Source organism: Hypomesus transpacificus, chromosome 18 (assembly GCF_021917145.1).
Source record: "Hypomesus transpacificus isolate Combined female chromosome 18, fHypTra1, whole genome shotgun sequence".
NCBI classification, from domain to species: domain Eukaryota; kingdom Metazoa; phylum Chordata; class Actinopteri; order Osmeriformes; family Osmeridae; genus Hypomesus; species Hypomesus transpacificus.
This window is the reverse complement of record NC_061077.1, coordinates 12236160-12262554: the sequence shown is the minus strand read 5'-3', so window position 1 is coordinate 12262554 and position 26395 is coordinate 12236160. Positions and strand designations below refer to the sequence as shown.

The window sequence follows — 26395 nt, the reverse complement described above, 5'->3', positions numbered from 1 at the left end:
CACAGTGGGACCAGACCCTATACTTGTGGCCAGTGTGGTAAGAGTTTCAGTAGATCAGGAAACTTGAGAGAGCACCAGCGCCGTCACACAGAGGAACGTCCTCATCAGTGCACTGAGTGTGGGAGGAGGTTTCTATCTGGACGAGATTTGAGAAGGCACCAGATGATTCACACAGGGGTCAAACCCTTCACCTGTACAGAGTGTGGAGACAGTTTCCTGCGCCCTGCCACACTCCAGAAACACATGAGAATCCACACAGGAGAGAGACCCTTCCTTTGCTCTCACTGTGGGAAAACGTTTCCCTATGCACAGTCATATAGCGGTCATATAAAAACCCACCAAAGACCACACAGGACCTGACAGACAAGACTCCTTGACTTGACTTCTCCTCAATCATATTGTCAAACACTACACAGGATCTAATTAAAAGAAACTGTATTCAGTTAGCAACAGTATTTCAAGTGTTTCACTGTACTTGAAGATTGGCTACAGTAAAGTGGTTCAAGGCTGAATTATTTATATTTTGTATTTAGATGCTGGAGTTTACTGCCTAGAAGATTTGTGAACTATTTGATTTACTCATCAGTGTTTGAATGTTACTGATACACAATATTAAATTGAGCATATTACCATAACAAATAATCAGTTGACCATGTTTCTGTAACTACTTTTAATGGTTTTTGAAGTTGTATCATAAGTGCCTTGTTGAGTAGCCTACATTAAACACAAAGCAAAAGTGTGTTGATAATCAATTTAGTAAGATTGAGATATTTTATATAACAGACAAATGTTTTCACAGTGAGAGCAATGCAAATGTGTGCACAAGATAGTACACAGTTATAGTTCAATGTTAATGACAAAATATCGGTCTCCTTGATATGCCAAAAGGTATCAGAAATACATTTAGGTACAGTTACATTCAGCTGCACAGAACAAGGATCCAAAGACAGGCAAGACTGTTACATAAAATACACCAGTGATTAATAAGAATGAATACAGCAGTGCACATTAAGTAATTCAAGTAAACTAAATAAATACAATATAACCAACAACACACCACTGGCCATAAATTAAACAGTCAAACAAAGGCTTCTCAGTGGAAATCAAGCCTTGTCCAATCGAATGCCTCACAGTGTGTGTGTTCGGTCAGACATATTGTCTGTGATCCGACTGTACTTCATTGAACTCAGCCATCTGTAACTAGCCCTTCAATGGCCGCTGTCATAATGTGTCATCCCCCACTTCGAGCTCTAATGCCCTCCCTCAGAGGGTCGGCTCAACCCTTCCCCCCCAACCGTCTCTCAGTCCAGATGACTGCTGATCAAAACAGCCCCTTGCCTTTCCTCCCTGCTCCCCCTCCTTTCTTCTGGGGAGGCTGAGAAGAGGGGGAGGAGGTGATGGGGGGTAGGTCCTGGGGCGTTTGTCGATTGAAAAGCTCCTTGAAGACCGAGTTCATCTGGAGACAGACCTCCTGGGAGGAGAGATATGAAGGCAGAATGATTAAGAATGAGACAGAGAAGCCTCTGTTCCCTGGACCACCCTCTGTTTAGACAACCTCTTATTATGTTCACTGACTGAGTTTGATGAGGACAATCATAAGGACCCTAGACAGTCATTAAAACGGTCATCAAAACAGTCATTTGGAGATGAATTAGAACCATGCCAAACCTTGTCAACTTGAACGTCCTCAGCAGAGGACTTGCTTTGGGATCTGAAAACAAAAAGAAAGAATATTAAATATATTTATTGTGCGCAGACACAGCAACGATAAAACAATCATACAGCTTCATTTAAATCTCTTCATTTCTATTCACATCGTACATGTCCTGTACAGTCCCAAAGTGGAAACATAACCAGGTTAGGTTCTACTCTACTTTGTCTCATCTCAATTTGGCTGAGGAGTGTGAGAGGAGAGGTAGATGGTACCTACTCTTTCCGGAGAAACCCCGGTGAGAGGGAGCGGGACGGCCTGATGTGAGGCCCCACGGGGAGCTGGAGTGCAAACTTGACATTTGGAGCAACAGCGCCCCCTGTGGGGAATGGTCTGGAGTTGCTCCGATGTCGCTCTGCCTTCGTTTGGGGCATTTCAGCAGACGTGGTGGGGTGGAGGGGCCCTGTCTCCACCTCTGACTCCCCTTCTCCATCTTCTATGATAGGATCGCTGCCCAACAAAATACATGGGATCCATGTGTCCGCGTACGAGAGTGTATGTGTTTGTTAGTGTTTATGTGTTGTCGCTCACCAGTCATCTGGCTCCAGTGTCATGCATTTCTCATACACTGGTCCCTGGAGTTCAGCTTGGCTGGGATAGATGCTCTCATGCTGCACGATGATGTCCTTGACCAGAGCATTGATCTGAGGCTGCAGAGTGACGACATCATCATCCTGCGTCCCTCGCACCAGGCTGGGGCCAAAGCACACAGCCAGGTTGTATGGCTGCATCATGTTTTCATCACTGTACTGAGACACACTGCAGACAGGGGGACAGAGGAGACAGACATGAGTAGAGGAACAGATATGAGTAGAGGAAGAGCAAAAAGAACAGAGAGACTAGTCAAAGATAGGGAGGATGTTGAAATTGAAAGATGGGCACAGTTCAGACAGTTTACAAAAGAGCCTTCTCATCAAAATAGCCCAGCGCAGTCAACCATTTGTTCCACTTCTGCTTTTTACCGGTGGCATTGGTGCTCCCCTCAAGCATGAGATGTACAGCTTGCCAAGGTTTTTTTTGTGCATGCTGAAAACGGCAGTGATTTTGTGAAATGCTTTTGAACTATAACAGGAAGTGTTCATCACGCGGCACTCACTGATGGAGGAACGCAAAGAGGTATCGCATGACCACAAGGACAGGTGGAAGGTAGGAGGAGACGACCACTTTGAGCTTGGCCACTCTCTCGGCCTCGTTATCCATCTCTGGAGGAAGAGCAACAGGCCAAACATGTTAGCAGACAGCTGCATGTGCGAACAGAAGTGAAAAAACAACCCTCTCATGATGTCTCAATACACACATATTGTATGTTTCCCACATCATTCGTTTTTCTATCCCAGTGGGGCCTGTCCGTTCACTCCCATTAAAAATCACTAACCCCTAATCCTAACCTATGGGCAGGATTGGTTATGTTGTTAAAAAGCACATTTTGACAAATTTGATGAACTTAACTTCACATCCTGATAGCAAGCAATAAATATACAGATTTGACAGTAAAATTAAATAAATCCAATAACTGACTAATAAACACAACCAATAATTTTGTTTGGACCAAATGAAATTATAGGACAGCATTTGGACTGAATGCCATGACTGGACTGGCTACTTCCTTGTCTACCTGCAGGTAGTAGACAAGCAGCACATTCATGTGTTTGGGAGGAGGGGGGTGGCTTTGAAGGGAGGACGAGGGATTTTTAGTCTGAATCCTTTTGAACTCAAGCCAAAATTGCTAGGTTTGCAAAATGTACCTACCCTGCCTTTAATTTAATTCTAACCTAAACACTTATTCTAACCCTAAAACCTGAAAAAAAAAGCAGTTAAAGTTATGGGACCCAGGAAAAGGGCCCCACAAGGTCATGTTTTCCATCCTTGTGAGGACATTTAATCCCCACATGGCCAACAAGAGCACACACACACATACATACATACCCTCTCCTTACGTGCACATGATAATGTATCAAAGATAAAACAGCTCACGGATGCACTCCAGGAGTTGGCTCATGCTGTCTTGAGGGAAGAGAGGCTTCTCCAGGCCTCGGAAGTAGAGCTTCAGCACACCCGCCACAGAGTCTATGTCACAAAGCCGGTCCTCCAGGGGGTCCTCTCCTGCAGGAGCAGCCCAGAGCACACTGCCCACCATTATTAACCAGCAGCAGCATGGGAGACCTAGCTCCACTGAGAGACAGATCAGCAGACAGGCTAACCTCTCTCGAAGGCGTCTCTCAGGTTGTTGACCTCCACCTGGGAACCCGGCACTCTGAATATACCCTCGTGGTGAAGACCTGATGGACGGACACACACACACACAGTCAAAGGTGGAAAGGTCCTCTAGTCCACATGTGACTCATACGGACAATCAAGTCATGATTTCCATGGCTTACCGTTGAGGTTGATGAAACGAATGCAACTCAACACCACAACTGGGATCTGCTGTCCTGAGGCCTGGAAGTGTTGTCAGATGGGGTCAGATGGATGAGCGGTTAGGGAATCGGGCTATTAATCAGAAGGTTGCCGGTTCGATTCCCGGCAGCGCATAATGAAGTTGTGTCCTTGGGCAAGGCACTTCACCTTACTTGGGGAATGTCCCTGTACTTACTGTAAGTCGCTCTGGATAAGAGCGTCTGCTAAATGACTAAAATGTAAATGTGTTGATGTTGAAAAAAAACTGTGACATGATTCTAAGGCCCTCCAAAAATGATGAAAGGACAAAAAGGAAACATAGTCCACACACATACACACGTCTGACACATGTTTTTTACCTCTATGAAGGACAGCATGTCACCAGTGAACAGTTTCTGATCAAACTTGGTGCCGGGGTGATTCTTCCTCACACGTAAAGACTTCTTGCTGTTTTCTCTGAAGAGTGAGTAACCAACATCTAGTCAGACACAACTCATAGATATCCACCTAGCATCGTGTGTATTTTGTATGTTATTATGAACTCAAAGAAAATGATGGGGGAACTACATATGAGGAAACTGACAGCCTACCTGGGTTTGTGGCCATTGGTTGCCTCTGCTAGGAGTAGAAAGAGCACAATGAATAAGACCTTTACATGAATGGCTTGCTAAAAGAGTCCAACATCAATTGTAGTTAACCCTCAATGTGTTATGCGGTATGCATATACTGGAAACTGGCGGTGTTAAAGAATGACACTCAAAATGTGTCTCTGCTTTACTCGTGGCCATTTAAAAATACAATCTGTCTCTGAAACAGCTGTGTCAAGTGTCCGTTTGTTATGTCAGAATACCAGAAATAGTAAGTACCTTTTTCAATTGCCACTTTGAGAAGATCATGTTTGGCCTGGAGCTTGGATACCAAAGAGCTTCCAATCAGATAGTCTTTCACTTTCTGAGAGAGAGATCAAAAATGTACAACCGTCATGATAATCACTGACATTAAGTCAAGTCGTTGTCATCTTAGCTATTTTTCTTGAAAATTCATTCAAGTGCAGGAGAGCGACTTGGTATCTTTTTCAAATGCATTTCACTGAATGCTCTTTGAGGTCATCTGTAACATGACTGGATAGGTGCCTTTCTTCACAGCTGTGGTCTCATCTGGGATCAGAGAGTAAAGAAAGGCCCGTGACTCACAGCCAGGTAAAGGACCTCCGTCTCCTGCAGGTTGGCTCGACGCCTGGCCACACTGGGCTTGGCAGCCAGGTTGTCACTGCTGCTATCATAGGCCTGCTGGCCACCACTGGTACTGCAGCAGCTGCCACCAGCACTGGGTTCTAGGTCATCATCACAGATTATCTCCAGAAGGATGCTGTGGGCGCCCAATACGCTTTTTCCAGCCTGGGGGGGGGGGGGGGGGGGGGGGGGGGGGGCAAGGAAGGAAGTTTGGACAGAAGAATGGAATGGGTCCACAATCCATTGAATCCATTTGGGAGTTGGAGCGGCTGTGTGCATTGGATACCTCTTCGGTTTCCTGGTTGACGGCAGCCAGCCTAGATTGCAGTTGTTGGAACCTGGTCTCCAGCTCGTACCTAACCCCACACTCTGCACTCACCTCGCACATCTGAGCAGGACACAAACAGAGGGAGAAGTTTCAAGCAGAAACACGCACAGGCAAGACTTACCACGCATAGAAAGCGAGCACAAATCATGCCATGCGCCCCCACACAGCCACATGCACTCATACGCACACAGACACACACCTGGTCTCCATCATGGGGCTGATACTGGAAGCACTGGGACAGACAGAAAGCATTGTTGTAGGTCTGAAGCAAGCAGTCTCGGTCCTGGTTCTGGTCCAGTCCAGACACGGCCGCGTGGAGCTGCTTCAGGCCTCCAGTCAGACTCTCCTGGGTCTGAGACCGGATGGCCAGGTAGGACCGCAGCACGCGAGACAGGGAAAGGTGGTAGCCTGCATCTGCAGACTAAGGAGGGCAGAGACAGGCTCAGGCTGTGGGGGTAACCTTCATTCAAGCTGTTTCACGGCTGAATTATACATTGAGTTCTAATGTATTGTCAAAACTGTTTCCCTCAAGCAAACGTTTCATGCAGTCAAAGGCCATCCAGGATATAACACCAAAAGACAAGCTGCTACCAGTAGTAGTAGTATTACTAAAAGTAGTAGTCAAAGTAGGTACTTTATTGATCCCTAAGGGGTAGTTGGGAAATGATTGTAGGTTTGAGAAACCCCAGAGACTAGCGGCTCTGAAGACACTCACTTCAATGAGAGAGGAGATGTCATGGTGGTAGTACTTGTTCATGGAGGTGTTGGCCGCAGCCAGGTTCAGAAGATAATCGTTTCGTGCCTTGGTGCACTTCAGGTGGATCTCTTTGACCTTTTCTTGTCTCTATATAACAGGATTGTTTTTATTATCACGATACATGTTTTTTTTGGGGTGAGGAAAAGGCATTCTTTCAATCCAAACAAGGAGATGTGAGTGGGATGTGTGAAAGAGTTTTTACTTTCTCGATGAGTCTCTCAACTTTCTTGGCAGCGCTTTGTTTCTGCTTCTCCACTTTCTCAGCCTCCTTCAGCTTCCCGTCTGCAGACAAAAACTCAGAGTGGTACTGGTAATATGTCCTCCAAGCCTGTGGGTAAACACACACAAGCCACCATCAACACCTGACTTCATTGGCACATTTTGTCCACATATCCATAATCGCCAGTGTCGGTTCCCCTCTGTTACACGTCAAAATGCCGAACTCACGGTCTGTAGCTCTGTGGTGACCTTCAACAGTCCATCTTGTAACTGAGTACATATCTCCTTACTCTGAAAACACACGGTGCAGACAAAACAGTCTGGCGTGAGATGGAGAACTGGATGGACTCCAGTGAAATGGGCATAGCAACAGTACCAGAGCTAAAGTCAGACACAGCCAGAAGCTGATACAGAGATCAGTCACCGTTGGTTACAGTTAGCATCAAAGGCAGTCAGAGAACTCCAATAGTCAGTACAAGACAGTCAGAGTCAGTCAGTCGGTCCGATTCCAAGGGAAAGTAGAGAAAACAGCTTTTGGAGTCCCAGACCCAGACAGAGGGTAGAACCAAAATTACACTGCATTTGCAAAACTACAATTACAGAGGGCTGAGCTGGCGACAGTGACAACAACAGTAACAGCAGTAGTGGTAGTACCCTCTTCGCCAGGCGCTGTGTGTACTCCAGGCAGTGTGTGAGAGGCTGGGTAAGCAGGTTACTGCAGCTTTCGCTCAGACCACTGTGCTCCCTGCTCTCCTGGCGGGTTTGACTCAACAGAACCAGCCAACACTGGGCCACCGACTGACCGTTCGGCTCCTTCCTGGAAACCAGTCAGGAGGAAAGGGATCAAGAGAGTAAGTAGGATGAGACAGGTGAAGAGAAAGACAAGAACTTAAAAAATGGCTACCATTACAATACATTAAACATGCACTTTTAATAAACACATTCCAGGCAGCTTTAAACACCTGTTTCTTTTTCTGTCTCACCTCTTGATCTTGGAGGTGAACCTCTCGGCCAGTTTGTCCAGAGAGCGAGCGTACTCGCCCTCGATCTCCCCACGTCGTCTCCAGTACTCGCCCAGGTCCTGCAGCTGCTGGGTCTTCTGCTCCAGCTGCAAATCTAGAACCTTCAGCTGATCCACCAGCTGGCAACGCACCTCTGGAACGACGGGAAAGGAAGGGAAGAAAGAGTGAGAGATAGCAGAAGTAAAAAAAAAAAAAACAGACATATCAACTGTCGATTGAAAATGCTCAATATGAAAGTAGTCTGGGCATGCATGCTACTTTAAAGTAATAGCCTACAGTATAGCCTACTGTGCCATGTTGAAGCTAAGCTACTTTAGTTGCTAAACAGATTACATTTGTTTTACCTTTGATTTGTGTGTCATAGTCCACAACTTTTCGAGGCCTCGCGTAGGACGTCATTGTTATTCCAACAAGGTTACAATCTGGCAAATAAGTGAATTATTATCATGCTGTTTAAACGAGCTCAACCAGTAAAATTCCTAGCAGGGTTCTTCTCAAAATCTGTGTTTACGGTACAATTGGTTATGTGGGTGCTGGTGTATGCAGCCTGTGACCTGCCTGAGGGGTGAAAGTCCAAGTTATTCAGAAGGGAGCGCTTCCAAGCCAGACGCTTGCACTAGGCTAATCGACGCTATCCACTGTTCCACACTCTCTCTCACTTAAATCCAAGCTACGATCCAATCCGTCTATGTCACTTACAGAATGCAAATAGCGTCCTTAAATTCCGTTCCCTGACTGTTAACACATCTCCCTCAACCACCCGCTTCTCACCGCCTCTCAGTCATCTCTCCGGAGAGACAACAGAAGACAGCTTGGGATGACATGTGGCGCTCGGCTCGTGGTGCATCAGTGCATGCTCTGCAAAAATAGCAGCAGCATTTTCGGCTCACCTAAAAATAGTGCCCCCAGTCAGGCAAACAACACCCAGAGTGTTTGTGTTAAAAGCGTACAGGTGGTTGCACCTAGTATTACAACTGTAAGTAAGAGGGTACGGTGATTTTAATTTAAGCGATAGGAAATTACGAGTCTACTTCCCCCCTTTACAAATATCAATTTGTATTTAGCCTACTTCTCCTATAAGCTAACCGAGGCTTGGGTTGGATATTTCAAATATCATCAATGAAATCTATGGAATATTAACACTTTTTCCTACTGTTAGGGTTGAACCTGTAAACCAGGTTTGAGATGAGAAAAGAAAAGTTTGTGGTGTGTACTACAGTATTGTACTGGGGGATGTCCGTCGTATAGGCCTACCCTAACCTAACCCTTATACAGGGTGTTTCCTGGGTACACCCAGCAGAGCCAATTAGGTGTCAGAGAAGGTCTCCTCTAACTACATGTCACATGATTTTCTCTCTCTCTCTCTCTCTCTCTGTCTCTCTCTTTCTGTCTCTCTCTCTCTCTGTCTCTCTCTGTCTCTCTCTCTTTCTGTCTCTCTCTCTCTCTCTCTCTCTCTCTCTCTCTCTCTCTCTCTCTCTCACCCATTCACGAACTATCTCTCTCTCTCACACACACACGCACGCCAGACACACACACACACACTTTCTCTCTACACTAACTTCCTCATTTCTTTAAGAATAATACTTCCCTCAGCATTCTCTCAAAGCACATCTTTCTATTTGCACTGTTCTCAAACTGAAACCGTTTTATGAAATGTTAAGTATTTGTCCTTTCTTATCATTCTAATGACACAGATCTATTGTGTTTCTTTGGAAACGTATTACAAAAAGATTTTGGGTGAAAGGACCAGCTAATCTTTCCACTCTGTCACCCATGCCCATCTGTCTCCACCATTCCTTTTCTCTGTGATCACCAGTGGATCACACAACCACTTTGTCGTCATTATTTATATATACTTTGTAAAGCGTCTTTGAGTACTTAGAAAAGCGCTTTGCAAATCCAATTCAAAATTATTATTATTTGGATGCTGTTCTCTTTAGTACATCCTAAGCCGTAAATATTTACCACCAAAGTGCACAAGTACAATAATTGTGTTGACCATATCAAGTTCAACTTAACTTAAACAAGCCTACTAAATTACTACACTGCGTATTCAAAATGTAGTTAAAAAAACAGAGCAAATTGTTGAATAAAATCAACTCTACCATAACTAGGACCAGTGTAGACATAAACAACATGCACACACATCAGTTTCAGAGAGGAGACTCCTACTTGCAAGAATTCTTCTTTATCCTCTTCTTGTCCAAACGGACTTGACACCGATCACGCTATAATAACCACTCTTCTTCCTCTCCCTTTCATTAGCAAAGAAACTTGGGTGGAACTCTCTATCCTCCTCCTACATCATACACAGTCAAACTGCTCTGCTGCACACTCCCTCACTCTGACACACACACACGCTGAGACATCAGTGTCAGCTTATGCAAGAGTGGTGAGTGAAAAAGGCTCAATTAAACCCCCCCCCCCCCTTTACCCCCCCCCCCCCCCCCCCCCCCCCCCCATTGAACAGTGAGTTCATTATGTGTCAGATGATAAAACTGTCTGGACCTAAACTTACTTGGGAGTAACAGTTCAGTTAAGTGAGGGCATTTGCATTTATCTGTGTAACATTCCAAGTGCAGTCATGTACTGTGTAACCACAAACACTTCAAACACTCATCCCAGCATGAGCCAGCTTTGTATTACTATAGTCACAAAAATTCACCTGTATTCAATGTTTACCAGAAAGCAAACCTATTCATTTGTTCTTGTGCATTTTCTTGTGCAGTTTCATTTTATTCCGTTTTGCTATTTTACACCCTCAAAGGTGTTGAAATGACAAGGAGGGTGTGAAAATAGCATTGTGGCTTGATGTCTAGAGGAAACAGAAGCACCGGCTCTGATATTTGCAATAAGAGATGAAAACGGGTACCCATTCCACACTAATTTTCACTTTCTTTTCTGAACACCATTAAAAGCGGCCTTCTAAATGTGTCAACTTCCTTACTGATTTATATCTAAAGAGGACACCAAGTTCAGAGATCAGTAACAATCTTAATTGTAGCTGCTTCATGTCATCATTTGATCAACTGGAGTGAAAAGCATATCAAATATGTGAAAATATGAAACACAAGTCCAGCTGCCTTACCTTAAGTATCATGTAAAGAAATAACACCATTACCTTGAACAAGAATCTCTACCAAGGTCATTCATCTAAACTTTTATTTTGATAGAATACTTGACTGAAAATATTGATCGAGGCAATCAAATAGCCAACTTGTTTTTAAAATGAGTTGAGGTTGTTGCTGAAGTGATGATACCATCACATCCAATAAATACTTTATAATCAGTTTCAAATTTAACATTTCTTTTTATCTCCCAAACATAGAATTAAGCCCCACTCAAGTTCCGTACTTGGTTACTCGCGAGAAAAAAACTGTTGTTGAAAAAAATATTGCATATTGCTATGTGAAAATGGCTCTGATTATTACAATGATGCCAAATCCTTATTTCTGTCTGTAAAAGAAAAATGTACCCTAAAAAAGGTACCCTGGGGTCAAAGGTTAAGATGAGTCATTGCGAGTCGGAGGATGAATCTTTGACGTCCGTGCTCTCCGTGGCCTCGCTGACCTCACTCAGCTCTTTGCCCTCTCCTCCACTGTCACGCTCTCCGTCTCTCTCCTGGTCACCGGACGCCAACTGGGCTGAGGAGGCGTCCTGCCCGGACACGCGCACCCCTGGCTTTCTCAACTGTGGGACCCGTAGACGGCAACAACAGACACGCTGTTAGCATTCAGTTCACACAAATTGGGGAGAAGGGAATGTCCTTCTTATGGTGTGTGGGGTAGGTTTGCAGATCACTGGCTCATCATCATCATCCGGGGTTAGCCATGGCAAGGAGGAGTTAATAGTCACCTCATCAGCCATGTGGGCAAGGTCTCTCTTCATGGCATAGGCATCCTCCCCATCTGCATAGTACTTGGGCTCGACCTCGCTTATCCTGTAGAGATGGACAGCTGTTAAAATCCCTGACAAAGGGCTCAAGTGCAGCCTTTTATGTGTTATTTATTTGCTAAGACTAGCAGCTGTAGGTATAGCTATAGCTCACTCTGTCTGTTGGTCCACAAACATAGCATGGTCACAGCTATTTCAAATTTGCACCACACAGGCATTTGGGACATGAATCATAGGGGACAGAATGAATAGGACTTACTGGAATTTCAGTGTGTTGGAGTACAGGTGTAAGGCTGCTCGGTTACTGTGAGATGGGGAGAGATGACAGATCCAATTGTCAAATTAAATTGACATTACTCTACATAGGGTGTTGGTTCTCAGAAAGACAATTCAAAACAGCCGTTTGTTTAATAGCACATTTCATATTCATTCAATAAAGTCACTTCTTTACTACTCCAAACCCCATCATGGCTACAGGTTAAGCTGCGGTTGTTGAACATGTGACCATGAATGGAAACAACACGACACACGACCCCAGTCCGAGTTACCTTTTCCTCACGTGGAGGGAGACGTATTTGGCGTTGAAGTTTTCGATCATAGCCCGGCTGGCTTGGTCCATCAGCTTCTGGGCCAGACCCAGGCGCCTGTGGGAGCGCTTCACCGCCTGCCACAGACCAGAATGTGAGGGTCTGGTTCTAGTGGGTGTAAATAGTACAGCGTCGTTTGGAGTGTTCGGAGTGTGGACTTACCAGGGATGTGATGTGTCCGTGGGGGACATCGTCTGGGTCCTCCTCCCTGGAAACCACATCACAGGAGATGAGGTTCGGACATTTACAAAATGGTGTACTGGAACCTGTTGCACCAATGCAGTTTGACATACTCACATCTTGGCCAGGACATATCCCACTATCTTTCCGTTTTCATCCTCTGCTATATATGACAGCTGAAACATTGACACCTGGATTAGATACCAATATCACCCATATGATCTAAATACTACAACTCCAACTTCATGTGATCGTTTAGATGTAATACCCTACTGAACAGATGTTTGCAATAGCATTTTTCATTGCCTCCACCTGTGTTATGTGAGATGAATCAATTATCTAGTACATTGTTTAGAGTCGTCTTGAAATACATGTCGGAAAATATGGGCACCCAGAATAGCATCCGTCGGAACTACAAGGGTCAGACTGGAGGTTGAAAATGTTTACCTGTGGCCAGGACAGCCCATGATAGAAGTAATATTTCATCTGATAATTTTCAGGAAGACATAGCAGATTGCAATGTTGCATGTTCATAAGGTCCTCCGGCTTAAAATGATAAAGAAAACAAAGTTAGCCTATGCTAACTAAAGTAGCAAGCATATGATGATAATAACTGTCTGTAATGTAAACTAACTGAAAATGTCTATTTTCTATCATGCTAGCTATCTATAACATTCATTTGCCTTTTATAATAACAGCACCAGGCTCATAACTAGCTAGCAATTTGAATGGTTAATACGGCAGCTTACTTACCCTCGCGTTACGAATATTCATTTTTGTATTGATATACAACGTCAAGCCAGAAAAAAAAGAATTAAAAATTCATAAAGTTGAACGATTTTTTCTATAAATGTAAGGCTATCTGGCTAACTAGCTTAAAAAAGAAGAAGCATGCTCTTGCTAGCCGGAAAGTCCTGTGACCTACTTCCGCCCATGGTTAGATGTGATTGGGCGACTGGGCTACATACGTTACATTGTTTTGTTTACAGTATATCAATTCATGGTAACTTTAATAAGCTAGTGTAACACGAGTTGTTAAAAATTAAAATAGTTTTAAAGATAAAATGAAGATTCAGCACACTTACCAAACAATTACTCTGTCAAGGTTAAACCAACCTCTACAGTAATTGTTGCCATTCATCCAACGTCGTGCGCCTATCCAATCAGGGGGCAGCTTGTGCAGTAGTCATACAGGTGTGAGGCGGGGAGGGGTTTGAGGAAAATAATATTTTTTAGAGCAGCACCTGTGGTACTGACGCACTGTACGAGTGTAAGAGTATACTCTTTGACTGTGTGGCTAACATACATTAGACGCGTTCTTACATATTTATATATTTCAAGGAACTGCATTCCTGGGAGGACGCTAACATTTCGATGGTATCTTATCAGAGCGCATTACAAGCTATTTTTAACACTGAAGATCATGATGTTTTCTTCAGATTGTAGGCAACCCAACAGTAACAGACTGAAATAATTGAATTTGAGGCAGGTCATCGTGATGCAACTGATTTTGAGCCTATGAAGGACTAATAGAATGCTGTCAGATCAAATGATCTTTTTTGCAGTAGTGAGGTCATTCTGGTTTACAAACGTTTGTATCTAAATAACATGGACATAGATGTGTTGAGGTTAGAGTCAAGTCTATGGATCGGCAAAAAAAGATACCGGGCTGTCTTGACAGGCTGGCACTTCAATTGGACTGAGCTTGATAAGAACAACCCAGATAAGCTAACGAGTAAGTGCATTACATTCATCACTTACTGGTCCATTCAGGTAGAATAAATATGTAGGCTACTGTAAACTGCAGCAGTATGTTTAGTACTGTTTAGTACAAAAATTACTTTTTTGTTACATTTACAGAAAGCATTTAGAAGTATTTTTGATTACAAGTGCATGACAAACTAATTTACTACAAGAATTAAGTTACCAAAACGTAGAAACAGTTCCCTACTAGAATACACATTGCCCCATGTTTAAATAAACTTGTTGAGCTGGCATGAATTAATGTGTGCAATGTTCCACTGGAAAAGTCCCTTAACCTGTCCTGGTGCATACAAAACCCACAACATGTGCTTAAGGTTTCCAACTGTAAATCAAGCATGACATTTTGTATTATCAGAGACAAATAGTGTGTTATGGCCTAAATGATGTGAATAATATATATCAAGGCATTACAGAGAGGTTGTCCGGTAAAGAACAGAAGGGACAGAACAAGTTATACTGCACTAACACGAAAACCAACTCACAGATAGCGAGCGTCACTTAAAACAAAGAATGTGTTTATGTTAACACACACACACCCACCCACCCACACCCACACACACACACACGCACGCACGCACACACGCACGCACGCACACACACACATACACACACACACACACACAGAGACAAACACACATTAACAAGGACAAACAATTGAACAATAACACACACTCCTCACACACGCGTAGCAACCATTGTAAACTGGTTGTCTAAGATAGACAAAGACTGCCTCAAATTCATAAAATACATTAGACTATCTAACTGAAATCACCCTTATCTTTCTGAAATGCAAATAGTAACTGCTCAGATGCCAGGCTCAGTTTATGCACCCACACACACACACCTGCACACACACACGCATACACAGCTAACCTGTGTCAACTGCGATTAAAGTTTCAGTGGCTGTGTCTGAGGTCATTGGAGCTGAGGAGGGGCGAGTGGAGATCCTGCCCCAGAAGTCTGTTGAAGAAGCAGACAGAGACTTCACAGGTAGGTCAGAGGAGAGGCTAAAAGATATCCCTACCTCAAGGTTAGCTGCAACCTGAAATAGCAGAATACTACATATCTGGTGCTAATGTTAAAATCAAGTGGCTTGCCTGTCTCCTGCTGTGTTCCAGTGTTCTACATTAAGCGCAGCAGAGGAGGCGGGTCGTCTGGGTTGCTATGGAGACTGGGCAGGACCCAGTTCAGTTGCCCCAGCCGAGACCTGAGAGACCAGTGGATGACCAACCTGAGAAGTGCCCTCAAAACTCACAGTGAGATACGACGGTCCAGAGCTCTTTGGAAGTCCAAATATCTCAACCTTTACAACTCCACACAAACATACATTTAAATGTTCTTTCTGTTTTTCTTTCTGTCTTTCTGTCTGGCACGCTGTCCATCGTTACCCTACTGTAGGTCCCTCTCGGCCACACAGGCTGCTGGTGTTCATCAATCCATTTGGGGGGAAAAAAAGAGCCAGGCAGATTTACCACTCCTTGGTGGCCCCCCTGTTTGAGCTGGCCGGAATCAGCTCTCATGTAGTAGGTACGACCCACAGATCCAACAGCTGTTTCTCAAACTGGATTTATTTGACCTTTTCTCAACTTCTGTTTTTTTGTGTGTGTGTGTGTCATGGCTATTTCATTGCCAAAAGTGTTCATGAGCTGATATTGTACAATTGATTTGTACTCCGTGGAATATGTTTTGTTTAGTGACTGAACGAGCCAATCAGGCGAGAGATCATATTTTAAAGAAAGACCTGACCGGATTTGACGGGTAAGAAAAAAGTGGTGAAGTGGTAACCCACTAGGGGAAGTTGTATAATGGACATTTTGTTGTGTTTTTTACAGTAATGATGAGGATATTATAACGAATGTAATGTTTATACCATGTGTAACCAATCTGGGTGTTCTCTCTCATATCGTCCACTGCAATGCTCGTGAACAACATGCATAACAACAATATTAATGTTTTGACAGAATTGCTTTGCGTCTCTTTCCTTAGTGTGGTGTGTGTCGGCGGAGATGGAATGTTCAGCGAACTGCTGCATGGTGTGATTGGGCGTACGCAACAGGAGGCGGGTCTTTCTGAGTGCGACACCACAGTAGCTTTGCAGCCATGTAGCCTTCATATTGGCGTCATTCCTGCAGGTGTGCGGCTTTGCGCTGACAATGGACAGCCAGTGCATTTGTTATTCAAAATGAGAGCATTGAAGATGTCACGTCTATGGTTTGATGGACAGATGTGGCGTCTGATGTGTCTGTCCACAGGCTCCACAGACTGTGTATGTTTTGCAACAGTGGGCGTGAATGATCCCGTGACCTCTGCTTTGCACATCATCATCGGTGAGGCATCCCATTTTTCCTCTGCGACAGTTTACATTTAACATGACCGTGGCAGAACAAAAACCAGTTTTGAGCGAGTGACGGTATCCATGGTTTGACAGTGACACAGTGTCGTCGTGTCGGCGTTGAGGAGTCTTAACCTTTCCCCCACATTCCCACCGCTCCGACCCTGCAGGCGACTCTCAGCCTCTGGATGTGTGCTCGGTACATCACCCGTCAGCTCTGGTGCGCTACTCTGTGTCTCTGCTGGGCTACGGCTTCTACGGAGACGTGCTGGCAGAGAGCGAGAGGCACCGCTGGATGGGCCCTCTCAGATATGACTACGCCGGTATGGTAAACGGCCTGGGTCGTTCCACTGAATTGTCTCTGCTGCAGTTGTACTTTGATAAAACGAAACACTTTTTTTCCTTCTTCTTTCTGTATCATTGTTACACGTCATTATTTTGAGTGCTGCGAAATTCATTGCTCATACAAATGTTAGCTTGTGTGTAATTCGCAAATGACACACGCACCCTAAAACTTCCTCATTCCATCCTGTACATGTTTGTGGCTCTCACCGGATGTTAGCGCTAGATGCTAACTTGCTAACCCCCTTCCATTCTCCCCTCAGGTACCATGGTCTATCTGGGCAACAGGAGCTATCCAGGCATAGTTAAATATCTACCCGCCGAGCCACAGCTTTCCAGCCCCAGGGACAACACCCGCTGCATGTCAGGGTAAACCCTCATTACACTTCCTCAGAGGAAACAGAACTGTGTTACATCTCACCGTGTAACACACATAGCACAACTAGGAACATACTATATGCAGATATGTTTTTAACCATATTTTTTATCCAGAAGTCCCTCACGGAAGGGAAGAAATGTATACCTGAAAACATAACCAACATGTTAGTTAACATCTCTAACAACACAATGGGACATGTGTTATCATCTCCAAGAGAGAGGGGATCACTAAGCAGATCACGAGTTACTTCAACTGTGCCTCGTGTCTGTCGCTAAAGACACATATAACAGGTCACTGTTGTGCCTTGAGACCAAACTTGGCAACCCAAGCTAGATTCAATGACTCTTTCAAAGCCAGCAGACATTAAAACAATAATGGATTTCTGTGAAGTCTGGAGAGAAAAAGTCCCTTACTAAATTAGTTTTCACCTCAAGAAATCCCCATTGGGAGAAAGTGCTCCTGTTACGTGCCACGTGACATGGTCTCAATTCTCCTCCTAGTGCTGTCTGCAACTGAGACACAGGTGTTGGGTTTACCTTAAGGAGGACAGCGTCCTTGGTGACGCTGGCAACCCGATCCGGAAGAAAGGAGAGCTCACACCTCCTGGACACTGTGTCTGAGAGAGAGAGAGAGATAGAGATGGTTAGGAGGGTAATGAGAAGGTGTCATGTGCTGTGTGAATAAATCAATGTGTTATAGGGAAACCTTTACACCACAGAGTTGTTGTAGTGTAGCAACCTAATGTATATCTCTGTGTGTGTGTGTGTGTGTTCAGATGCCGGGTGTGTTCAGAAAGCACAGAGAGGCTGTTCCCTCATCCTCCAGACTCACTGTACAGTTCCCACTTCAGCCACTTCAGCAATGATGCAGAGGGTATGGGCCCTCTCTCTCTCTCTCTCTCTCTCTCTCTCTCTCTCTCTCTCTCTCTCTCTCTCTCTCTCTCTCTCTCTCTATTCCACTCACCTTCTCTCTCTATTTCACTCACTCACACACACACACACACACACACACACACACACACACACACACACGCACACTGAAAATAAACCTCTTCCTTTCTCTCTTCCCCTCTCTCTCTCTCTCTCTCTCTCTCTCTCTCTCTCTCTCTCTCTCTCTCTCTCGTCAGGAGAGTGGGTGAGCGTGGAGGGCAGGTTCAGGTGTGTGTCCCTCACCTGCATGTCCAGCTCCTGTCCCAGGAGCCCCCTGGGTCTGTCCCCCTCAGCCCACCTGGCTGACGGGACTGGAGACCTCATCATTGTCAGGGACACTCACCCTCTCAGCTTCCTCACCTTCCTGCACAGGCACACCACCAGCCAGGATCAGGTGTGGAGCCACGTCCAGCACAGCACTACACATGAAAACACACATCAAGCTAAAAGATGACTCGTCCCTTTTAGCTATTTCCTGGAAAAAAGAATGAGGTTCCCCAAAAGGGATGCGTCAATTAAGCCTACGAGTCAGCTTTGTCACCTGCTGTAGGCTGTGACAGTCAGAAGTGACCTCTGCCTGGTGTTAACCTCCAGTTGACTGTATGACTGTAAAATCACTACTAATACAACCACAAACCCCATTTCGAAATAGTGCCCTAGAAAATAGTGCTTGTAAAGGCTTCTTGTAAAGGATGACATTTCACGGTCACGTCAGGTCAGTCAAAAGGCCTCGATGGGTTTGTCTGACCGAGCCCTCGTGTGTCCAGTTCGACCTGCCCTTTGTGGAGGTCCACCGCGTGAAGGCCGTCCGCTTCTCCCTCCCGCCCGGCGAGGAAGACGAGGAGGAGGACAGCGGGAGCGAGGGGGGGACGGAGAGGCAGTGTGTCCACGACGGGGAGACTCGAAGCAGCAGCGGGTCTCAGCAGCACCTGGCAGAGCGAGGGGAGGAGCGAGGGATCGCCAACAGCAAGAGAAGAAAGAAGAACTTCCTGTGTGGGCTGTGCGGTGGCCGGGCTCCCTCCGTCTCTGTGTGGAACTGTGATGGAGAGATCCTGCCGTACACAGAGCTTCTGTCCAGGTAACCACCACCTATATTATACTATAATACCCTCTGTACTAAACTATACTAAAGTACGTTATAATATACTAAACTATATAATATTATACGATAGTATACTGTGCTTTACTGTACTAGACTTTGATGTAGTACATTGTTAATGCTTTGATACTATAGTAAACATCTCCGTGGCTGTGCAGAAGGTTATTGCTCTCTCTCTCCTTCTCTCTCACCCCTCTCCCCCCCCCCCTCTCTCTCCCCCCATGCTCAGGGTGCACGGTCAGCTGGTGCGTCTGTACGCCCGGGGGATCGAGGACGTGGCAGCCGTCCAGAGGAGCTGGGAGGGAAACAAGACCTGCAAGAGACGAGGTGTCCTGCACAACTGACACGTCTGACACGGAAGCCGTGTGTCTGATTCGACTTCTGTACGCCGTGACATAGTCATGTGATCTCAGCGGTCTGGTCCAGCCAGGGCAGGAACGATGGTGAAAGGGTTGTGGAGGCTGAGAAAAACTGGATTGTACGATTCAAAACAATAAGCCACGGTGCCTTTGGTTTTCAGGTTACTGCAGTCTCTCTTGACCCAAGGTTTTCCTAATATTTCAAAATGTCTAAAGAGGATGTCTGCATTTTGTTACAGTATAGTCAGGGAGTTTCTTTGATTGACAGCACCTCGTGAATGACCTCATATGAATACAGTTGTTTTCAGTTTGAAGCAAAAATGACTCCTGACTTGACACTGTATGAATGTGGTATTGTTAGCAATGTGTTTTATCAATGTTCATTTGAGCTGCCCATCTGTAGTTATGACAATGCTAATCATGTAAAGACTAAAATAATAAATGGACACCTCACGTGCAATGTTGACTAACATTTTATTGTTTTTCAAATATCACAAACCAGTCCAACTGCTGTTGCATTAGCATGTTATTCCCATATGGAATGTAAATTACTGGCTATGTTTTAACATGGGCGGTTTTTAAATGGTTTTCTGGCAACACCAAAAAAAGACCCAGGACAGAGCACATCCATGTTTCAGAGCAGTTTGATGACTCAGCCGGCATGATGACACTTCACGTCTTCTCTTTACTTTGGGCCTCTAAAACCAGCTGTGCATGTGTGTGTGTGCGTGGAGTAATGGGCAGGCCTACAGTAAGGCTGTGTACCTGGGAGGGACAGACACAAGAAACAGGAAGGATCATCATTCAGCAGCTGATGACAGCCTGTGTTAATAGCCTTCCTGGCCAGAGAGAGAGAGAGACAGAGAGAGAGACAGAGACAGAGAGAGAGACAGAGAGAGAGACAGAGAGAGACATTACACTGAAGGATGGGAACGTACTCCCAGCAGACAGTGGGAGTCAGGGTGTAGGAGAGTTAGTTTCATTTTGAAGAACTGATAAGCGAAAGAGGAAACTTACCCGTCTGTGCTAATCCACTACCTCCTTGATTTAAGACAACTCACAGAGCCCCTGCAGCACACCTAGCTGTTATCCCTGCATACTCACTCAAGGCTAGTCAGGTACAGTGACAGTAGATTGATTACACAATACAGAAATACAGAACTATTGAAAGAGTGAAAGAAATTATTAAATGATTAATGACAGTTAAATATTCTCTCTCAGGCAGAGTAAAAATAATAGGAGAAATGATAGGGCCTTAAATTGGAGTAAACTGAAAGGGAGACCAAAACCACATCAATGAATTAGGTATTTCATATTTTATTTTTCAAATAAACAATTGGCCCAATCATAATTTGTATCATGCGGCAATCACAGTGTAAATTAATATGTAAGTTATAATTATTATGATTTTACATTGATTATAATGAGGAAAACTGAGAGACCTGAATGTAATGATGAAAATGCAGAAAATCATTCATGATGGAATAAATATTTCCAATCCAAAGAACACATTTTTTCAAATGAACTGTTATGTGTGCGTGTCATGACGTGTGGGGCTTCACCCACTTGTATGTTCCCTCGTAGCGGAACCCCACCTTCCTCACCAGCTGGTCTGCCTCACACGGCCCCCGACTGACAGACACACAGGATCAGAGAGGAGACGATAACTAGGTATTTTAACTCAGTCTCAGAGAGAGAGAGAGAGTCAACTCAGTCTCGGTTGGTCTTAAAAATAGAAAATATTTATACAAAATAATAATACTAAAACGGAAACAGTTTCTGCCAGACTACTACACCAATACACTATAATTAGCTACGAGCCGTGCAGTTTTATGTGAACTCGCAAACAGTAACAGACCATTATTTCACATTGTGATCGTTGAAGAGGCAGCGTTACCTTCCGTAGGTGTAAGGAATGGGGGGAGTCTTCTCTTCCTCGATGTGGTGGAGGAGGGGAGTGAAGATCCTCCAAGCCTCCATCAGCTCATCACTGGGGGGGAGGGGGGGGTTGGTGTTTGTGTGTTCCTATTCAAGACTTCCATGTGGTGGAGACACAGCTCAGCGCAGGCTTTAGGGGCCTGGTGGGGACTGGTCCAGAGGCATGTGAGACCCACCTCCTGACGAAGTGCATCTGACTCCCACAGAAGACGTCCAGGATGAGCCGCTCGTACGCGTCAGGGAACTTCACATCCTGCAGAGGGAACGCACACAGACCCATCACCTCGTGTCTGACGTGGCAACGAAGGGGGATGAAATAACAGGACATCGTGTCGTTTCGTCGTCGCCCCGTGAATCACCTCAGGGAGTCTGCATCACTGTGAACTACCGATCATTTCTGGATTCTGTTCTCACGGCCGTTCTGTATGCATCATGATGCACAACACACTGTGACATGAGATGCCTCAAGAACGTGTTTACGAGTGTGTACGTGGCTACAATGTGTCTGACTGTGGGTCAGCGTGAGTCTGAGTGTGCGTGTAAGTCTCAGAGGGTGCGTGTGTGACCTTGTATCTGCTCTTGTAGGTGAGGTCCAGCTCGGTCTCCTCGGGGCAGCATGCTCCGGGCTTCTTGGTCATCATCTTCAGGTAGATGGCCTCGTCCGGCTGCACCCGCACCACCAGCTCGTTCCTCTGGCAGCGCTCGGCGAAGATGTCCCCCGGCACGTCGGTGAACTGGAGACGCACCTCCGCCTTGCGCTCGTTCAGAGCCTTGCCGCAGCGCAGGATGAAAGGAACACCTGAGGAGAGAGGACGGAAGGATTTCTGAAAAAACCTTGCTTTCGTGGGAAAGCAAAGCGATAGGACGTGTGGATGAAGAAGGGAAGAGAGAGAGAGAGGGGGGGAGGGATGAGGAGAGCTGGGTCCATACTCGGTGATAACGTAGGTATGTAAATAGAATTGACGAAAAGGTATCTTGGATAAATGAGTCGGGGAAGTGATCAAAGATGGCCGCCTTTACCGTCCCATCTCTCGTTCTGGACGTAGAGCACGGCGGTGGCGAAGGTGGGCGTGCAGGAGCCCTGGGGCACCGTGGGGTCGTCCAGGTAGCCCTGCCTGGCCTCTCCCACCCCCCCCGAGTCCCCGACATACTGACCCAGCACCACATCTGACAGACTCACTGGAGCGATGCACTTCAGTACCTTCACCTAGATACACACACACAGGAGGAACAGGATAGAAACACTAAGTCAGATGTAAGAATATGATAGAATGAATATAATATAGAACAGTATTGAATAGTATTAGTAACTCCAGGGTGTAGTGTACTAAAATTAAATAATACAACTTAAATTATAGGTTTAGCTGCAGTCATAGGCACAAGGCGCAGCTAGGTGTAGTACAGTAGTAGTACAGAGTAGTTAAGTACAGGTCAAGTGCCACTATGGGTTTCCATGACCAGTTGTTGTTTTTATTGTTGTTATTGTTGTTGTTGGCAAGCTAACCTTCTCGTCTCTCACGTCATCGGAGCTAGTGGAGACTGGCTTCTCCATGGCAACCAGGGAGAGAATCTGGAGGAGATGGTTCTGCATGACATCACTAAACAAGGAGCAGAGACCGTGACTAAAACAGCAGACAGAAAACGGTGACCCGCTTCTACATCAACTTTTCGTCGAATAACGCGCCCTCACCGGATGATACCAAAGTCGTCAAAGTAACCTCCCCTGCCCTGAGTGCCAAAGGGCTCCTTGAAGGTGAGCACCACACAGGCCACACTGTTCCTGTTCCAGATTGGCCCAAAGATTCTGTTCCCAAACCTGGCCGGCAAAGGAGGGCGGATTACTGGTTCATTCCACATAGAGACAGGCTTTCTATCAGGCGGATGGAAACATCTATCAGCACCTTCATGGAGGTCAGGCTTAGTACCTAAGAACCATCAGGTTCTGCACCATCTCCTTGCCCAGGTAGTGGTCTATGCGGTAGATCTGATCCTCTGTGAAGAGGGAGGAGAGATGGACAGAAAGCTCCTGGGAGCTCTGAAGGTCCCGTCCGAATGGCTTCTCCACTATCACCCTACTCCAGCCTCTACCACACAGATGGACACAAATGACAGTTTGTTACACCAGGTTGCTCAGAGGACGCCCATTGGTAAGTATATGAGTGCGCGTATGAGTGATTCTCTTCCTGGGTATGCGTGGGTATATAAACGTGTGTGTGTTTGTGATGTGAGACTCTGAATGTGTGAGCGTGTGTGTGTGCGTGTGTTGGACACTGACTTGTGGCTCATGCAGTGGGCCTGGATGTTCTTGCTGACATGATGGTAGACGCTGGGGGGCAGCGCCAGGTAGAAGAGGCGGTGGGCCTCAGGTCCCCCAGACAGGGAGGCCAAGTGGGCGTTGAGACGGGAGAAGGAGCCCCCATCATCATACCTGCCTGACAGGTAGGAGTTCCTGCTGAAGAACGCTGACAGAGCCTCGCTCTCCCCGTCAGCCAACTGAGACAGAGAGACAGACATAGAGACAGATAGAGAGACAGAGAGAGAGACAGAGAGAGACAGAGAGACAGAGAGAGAGACAGAGAGACAGATAGAGAGACAGAGAGAGAGACAGAGAGACAGAGAGAGACACAGAGAGACAGAGAGAGAGACAGAGAGAGAGACATAGAGAGAGAGAGAGAGAGAGAGAGAGAGAGAGAGAGAGAGAGAGAGAGAAGGGGGGGAGAGAAAGAGAGAGAGCGAGGGAGTTGTTTTGTTTGTTGTTATTAGATTATAAATTCAGTATATGTTTAGTGAGTGGTGACAAACAAACACACATGATGATATTGGAGGTAGCACAGACTAACCAAATAGTCTTCACCCTATATGTGTGTGTGTGAGAGAAAGAGACATTTACAGCCATTCTTCCCAATCCCCCACCACACAACATCCAATGGGGTGGGGTAATTACTCTAGAAGCAATGCTGTTTTGCTTCTGCAACAACCCTTAACAAAGTTGTGCTGGCAGACAAGGTGAGATCCTTAGTAATGCTCAACTTGAGAGCGAGAGAGAAATGAAGAAAGGAGCTCTGTTCTGACCTTCATGTGTGTCAGACACGCCGTCTTGATGTCCTCCACTGTCAAGTTGGAGCGGGCAAAGCCCACAAAGTAGGTCTCTTTGGGGAGCAGTCCGTCTCTGAACAGCCACCTACAGAACAACACGCACACATGCACACACACACAACATGTCTGATCTCTCTAACCCCAACCCCTGCTGGGATCACCCAAATGAAAACATACTGTAAGGTGTTCTGAAGCTTGTTGAATATGGAGTTTGAGTCATTTAGGATAAGAGAGTTGAGTCATAGAACTCACCATAATGTGGGATATATCTTCTTCTTGGCAAGATCACCCTAGTTAATCGGAGGACCAATAAATAAATAAAAAACAACACGAAGCAGTCTCAAAAGTCCAACCAGGGGTCAAATGTGCATGTTGACTGGCTACAGCCACAAGATGATAAGTGTGGAAGAGTACGCTGATTGACAATACTGACTGTCAATGATATAGGTACAAAGCAACAATAACAGGCATGTCATGCACCCCGAGCAACACTTGTGACACAAAATGTCTGTACGACATTGCAGCTTTAAAGAAGTTCAAGGTATTCTTGTCAACTCAACACGGTAGCAAGACCAAAAGACGTTATATGGTGGTGTAAGGAAAGATAAACAAGGAGAGAAACTCATTCCGAGTTGCATAGCAGTGTGTGATAAACTAAGACCAGTTAAATACAGGGGGATGTATTTGAGTCGGCTACCAAAGTTATGGCTTTCTTTCAGCACTTGATAAAAGAATGAGCAGATGCAGCACATTTCTGTCAACAATGCTTTCTCCCCCCTCTATGTCAGGCACATACTTCTCCACACAGTGATTATCTATTGAATAGCTGTGGTTTGGGTCAATTATAGTTAACCTCTACAGTCCCCCAGCTCGCTTATGCTCTGATTTAACCCAATGTTTGCATGTCAATCCCGATGATTCGCTAAAAAACTGTTTTTGAGTTCCCATACAGTTAGAAAACTGTGAAGCAGTTGCACTGTCAAACTAAATATCCAGCAGAAAACCTTGAACTGAATTCCAGGAAGGCATTGACCAAACACAATATTAGATTGAATGTCACTTGTAGAGGTCACTTACTGAGGCTCCTAAGATAATGAAGATGTGTGTCTCAGTGTGGTGGGACTGGTCATCTCCATACAACTCCTTCCTCAGTTGTCCAAACACCTCGGAGCGAGTGAGTGGCTCAGAACTCATTGTGTCTGTAGTCTCTCTCACCGTCTCGTTATGTTCACCGTTACCAGATTAGAGGGTTATGTTGAAATAGGAAATGTCATCATTGCATTGCAGAAATGTTTGGCAGGTATTTGCTGCCATCTGTTGTTGATAAAAATATGCAGTCACTCCGCACACTGAATGACAGCTGCAGAAGTTGTAAAGTTCACATTCCTATGGTTTTGAAATCATTTGTCACCGAATGTTTGTTCCATTCTCGAGAAAATCCACAAATAATCTTATCTCACTTTAAAAGGAAGTGCTTTCAAGTTGCCAAACACTGCTTACATTGAATTATTTTTGAGCAAATTCTGTTGCAATTCTGTTGCCAAACATTAACAAGACTTCTTCAAATGTTCATTCTGAAAGCAATGAGTCAAGTTAGTTAGTCAAGGACCTCGTTATCTGAAATATTTTAAAAGTAGTAAACTATTGTTAATCCACCTCACAGCTATAGTTGTTAGACTTTCCAATTGAGTTGATATTGAAACATGGTCGGGATGCGACGTTGAGTCAAGCTCTGCAAACTTCACAAGCAATTTGTATATGTTTTGAATATGCAACAACAACAACAAAAAAGCAGTCCTCAAAGGCAAACACCAGATCTAAAAGCTACTT

The 26395-nt window shown here is 45.2% G+C and overlaps 4 protein-coding genes across 8 annotated transcripts; 1 reads left to right on the top strand and 3 right to left on the bottom strand.

Annotated features, from left to right (window-relative positions):
* Nucleotides 1-965: 965 nt before the first annotated feature.
* LOC124480376 (SLIT-ROBO Rho GTPase-activating protein 3-like) lies at nucleotides 966-10077 on the bottom strand. Of its 3 annotated transcripts, none has more exons than XM_047039629.1 (21): nucleotides 9839-10077; nucleotides 8011-8088; nucleotides 7628-7799; nucleotides 7299-7461; nucleotides 6873-6935; nucleotides 6628-6753; nucleotides 6384-6512; nucleotides 5868-6089; nucleotides 5627-5728; nucleotides 5302-5505; nucleotides 4975-5059; nucleotides 4699-4726; nucleotides 4468-4564; nucleotides 4090-4150; nucleotides 3913-3990; nucleotides 3686-3814; nucleotides 2808-2913; nucleotides 2243-2470; nucleotides 1931-2161; nucleotides 1669-1711; nucleotides 966-1471 (listed from the first exon to the last, which is right to left on the bottom strand). In XM_047039629.1, exons 2-21 carry the CDS (start codon nucleotides 8063-8065, stop codon nucleotides 1322-1324), a joined length of 2472 nt encoding a protein of 823 aa, XP_046895585.1. In that variant the 5' UTR covers nucleotides 8066-8088; nucleotides 9839-10077; the 3' UTR covers nucleotides 966-1321. The 3 variants fall into 3 exon arrangements, with proteins under 3 accessions (XP_046895585.1, XP_046895584.1, XP_046895586.1); XM_047039628.1 differs by lacking the exon at nucleotides 9839-10077 and adding an exon at nucleotides 8225-9036; XM_047039630.1 differs by lacking the exon at nucleotides 9839-10077 and having other exon boundaries at nucleotides 4699-4723; nucleotides 8011-9037.
* A 733-nt stretch (nucleotides 10078-10810) lies between these two features.
* Nucleotides 10811-13498, bottom strand: naa10 (N-alpha-acetyltransferase 10, NatA catalytic subuni). 2 transcript variants are annotated; one of them, XM_047039685.1, is made up of 8 exons: nucleotides 13413-13498; nucleotides 12775-12873; nucleotides 12445-12503; nucleotides 12310-12355; nucleotides 12109-12224; nucleotides 11820-11864; nucleotides 11522-11606; nucleotides 10811-11365 (listed from the first exon to the last, which is right to left on the bottom strand). In XM_047039685.1, exons 2-8 carry the CDS (start codon nucleotides 12859-12861, stop codon nucleotides 11180-11182), a joined length of 624 nt encoding a protein of 207 aa, XP_046895641.1. In that variant the 5' UTR covers nucleotides 12862-12873; nucleotides 13413-13498; the 3' UTR covers nucleotides 10811-11179. The 2 variants fall into 2 exon arrangements, with proteins under 2 accessions (XP_046895641.1, XP_046895640.1); XM_047039684.1 differs by lacking the exon at nucleotides 13413-13498 and adding an exon at nucleotides 13081-13258.
* Nucleotides 13499-13595: 97 nt separating this feature from the next.
* On the top strand, nucleotides 13596-19991 carry zgc:158263 (ceramide kinase family protein). Its single transcript, XM_047039652.1, has 13 exons — nucleotides 13596-14062; nucleotides 14986-15081; nucleotides 15210-15347; nucleotides 15490-15618; nucleotides 15786-15849; nucleotides 16078-16223; nucleotides 16344-16418; nucleotides 16594-16746; nucleotides 17029-17134; nucleotides 17920-18017; nucleotides 18271-18467; nucleotides 18841-19151; nucleotides 19402-19991. The coding sequence occupies exons 1-13, from the start codon at nucleotides 13936-13938 to the stop codon at nucleotides 19514-19516; spliced, it is 1755 nt and encodes a 584-aa protein (XP_046895608.1). The 5' UTR covers nucleotides 13596-13935; the 3' UTR covers nucleotides 19517-19991.
* On the bottom strand, nucleotides 19992-26375 carry LOC124480393 (glucose-6-phosphate 1-dehydrogenase-like). Of its 2 annotated transcripts, XM_047039670.1 has the most exons (13): nucleotides 25643-26375; nucleotides 24818-24855; nucleotides 24542-24650; nucleotides 23745-23962; nucleotides 23395-23553; nucleotides 23160-23285; nucleotides 22974-23067; nucleotides 22490-22676; nucleotides 22036-22268; nucleotides 21646-21722; nucleotides 21429-21521; nucleotides 21098-21163; nucleotides 19992-20296 (listed from the first exon to the last, which is right to left on the bottom strand). In XM_047039670.1, exons 1-13 carry the CDS (start codon nucleotides 25757-25759, stop codon nucleotides 20278-20280), a joined length of 1536 nt encoding a protein of 511 aa, XP_046895626.1. In that variant the 5' UTR covers nucleotides 25760-26375; the 3' UTR covers nucleotides 19992-20277. The 2 variants fall into 2 exon arrangements, with proteins under 2 accessions (XP_046895626.1, XP_046895625.1); XM_047039669.1 differs by having other exon boundaries at nucleotides 19992-21163.
* Between the last annotated feature and the right edge of the window lie 20 nt (nucleotides 26376-26395).

Excerpts from the sequence above, each read along its gene's own strand:
- LOC124480376 (XM_047039629.1), bottom strand. The coding sequence starts at position 8,065 with ATGACGTCCTACGCGAGGCCTCGAAAAGTTGTGGACTATGACACACAA. Across the intron at positions 5,506-5,626 it reads TCAACCAGGAAACCGAAGAG|GCTGGAAAAAGCGTATTGGG; the intron begins GTATCCAATGCA and ends CCCCCCCCCCAG. Across the intron at positions 3,815-3,912 it reads GAGAGACGCCTTCGAGAGAG|GAGAGGACCCCCTGGAGGAC; the intron begins GTTAGCCTGTCT and ends CTGCTCCTGCAG.
- naa10 (XM_047039684.1), bottom strand. The coding sequence starts at position 13,101 with ATGAATATTCGTAACGCGAGG. Across the intron at positions 12,225-12,309 it reads ACGGACACATCACATCCCTG|GCGGTGAAGCGCTCCCACAG; the intron begins GTAAGTCCACAC and ends GGTCTGTGGCAG. Across the intron at positions 11,366-11,521 it reads TTGCCCACATGGCTGATGAG|GTCCCACAGTTGAGAAAGCC; the intron begins GTGACTATTAAC and ends TGCCGTCTACGG.
- zgc:158263 (XM_047039652.1), top strand. The coding sequence starts at position 13,936 with ATGGACATAGATGTGTTGAGGTTAGAGTCAAGTCTATGGATCGGCAAA. Across the intron at positions 16,224-16,343 it reads TATTGGCGTCATTCCTGCAG|GCTCCACAGACTGTGTATGT; the intron begins GTGTGCGGCTTT and ends GTCTGTCCACAG. Across the intron at positions 17,135-17,919 it reads AACACCCGCTGCATGTCAGG|ATGCCGGGTGTGTTCAGAAA; the intron begins GTAAACCCTCAT and ends GTGTGTGTTCAG.
- LOC124480393 (XM_047039669.1), bottom strand. The coding sequence starts at position 25,759 with ATGAGTTCTGAGCCACTCACTCGCTCCGAGGTGTTTGGACAACTGAGG. Across the intron at positions 23,068-23,159 it reads GACGACTTTGGTATCATCCG|TGATGTCATGCAGAACCATC; the intron begins GTGAGGGCGCGT and ends CTCCTTGTTTAG. Across the intron at positions 22,677-22,973 it reads ATGACGTGAGAGACGAGAAG|GTGAAGGTACTGAAGTGCAT; the intron begins GTTAGCTTGCCA and ends GTGTGTATCTAG.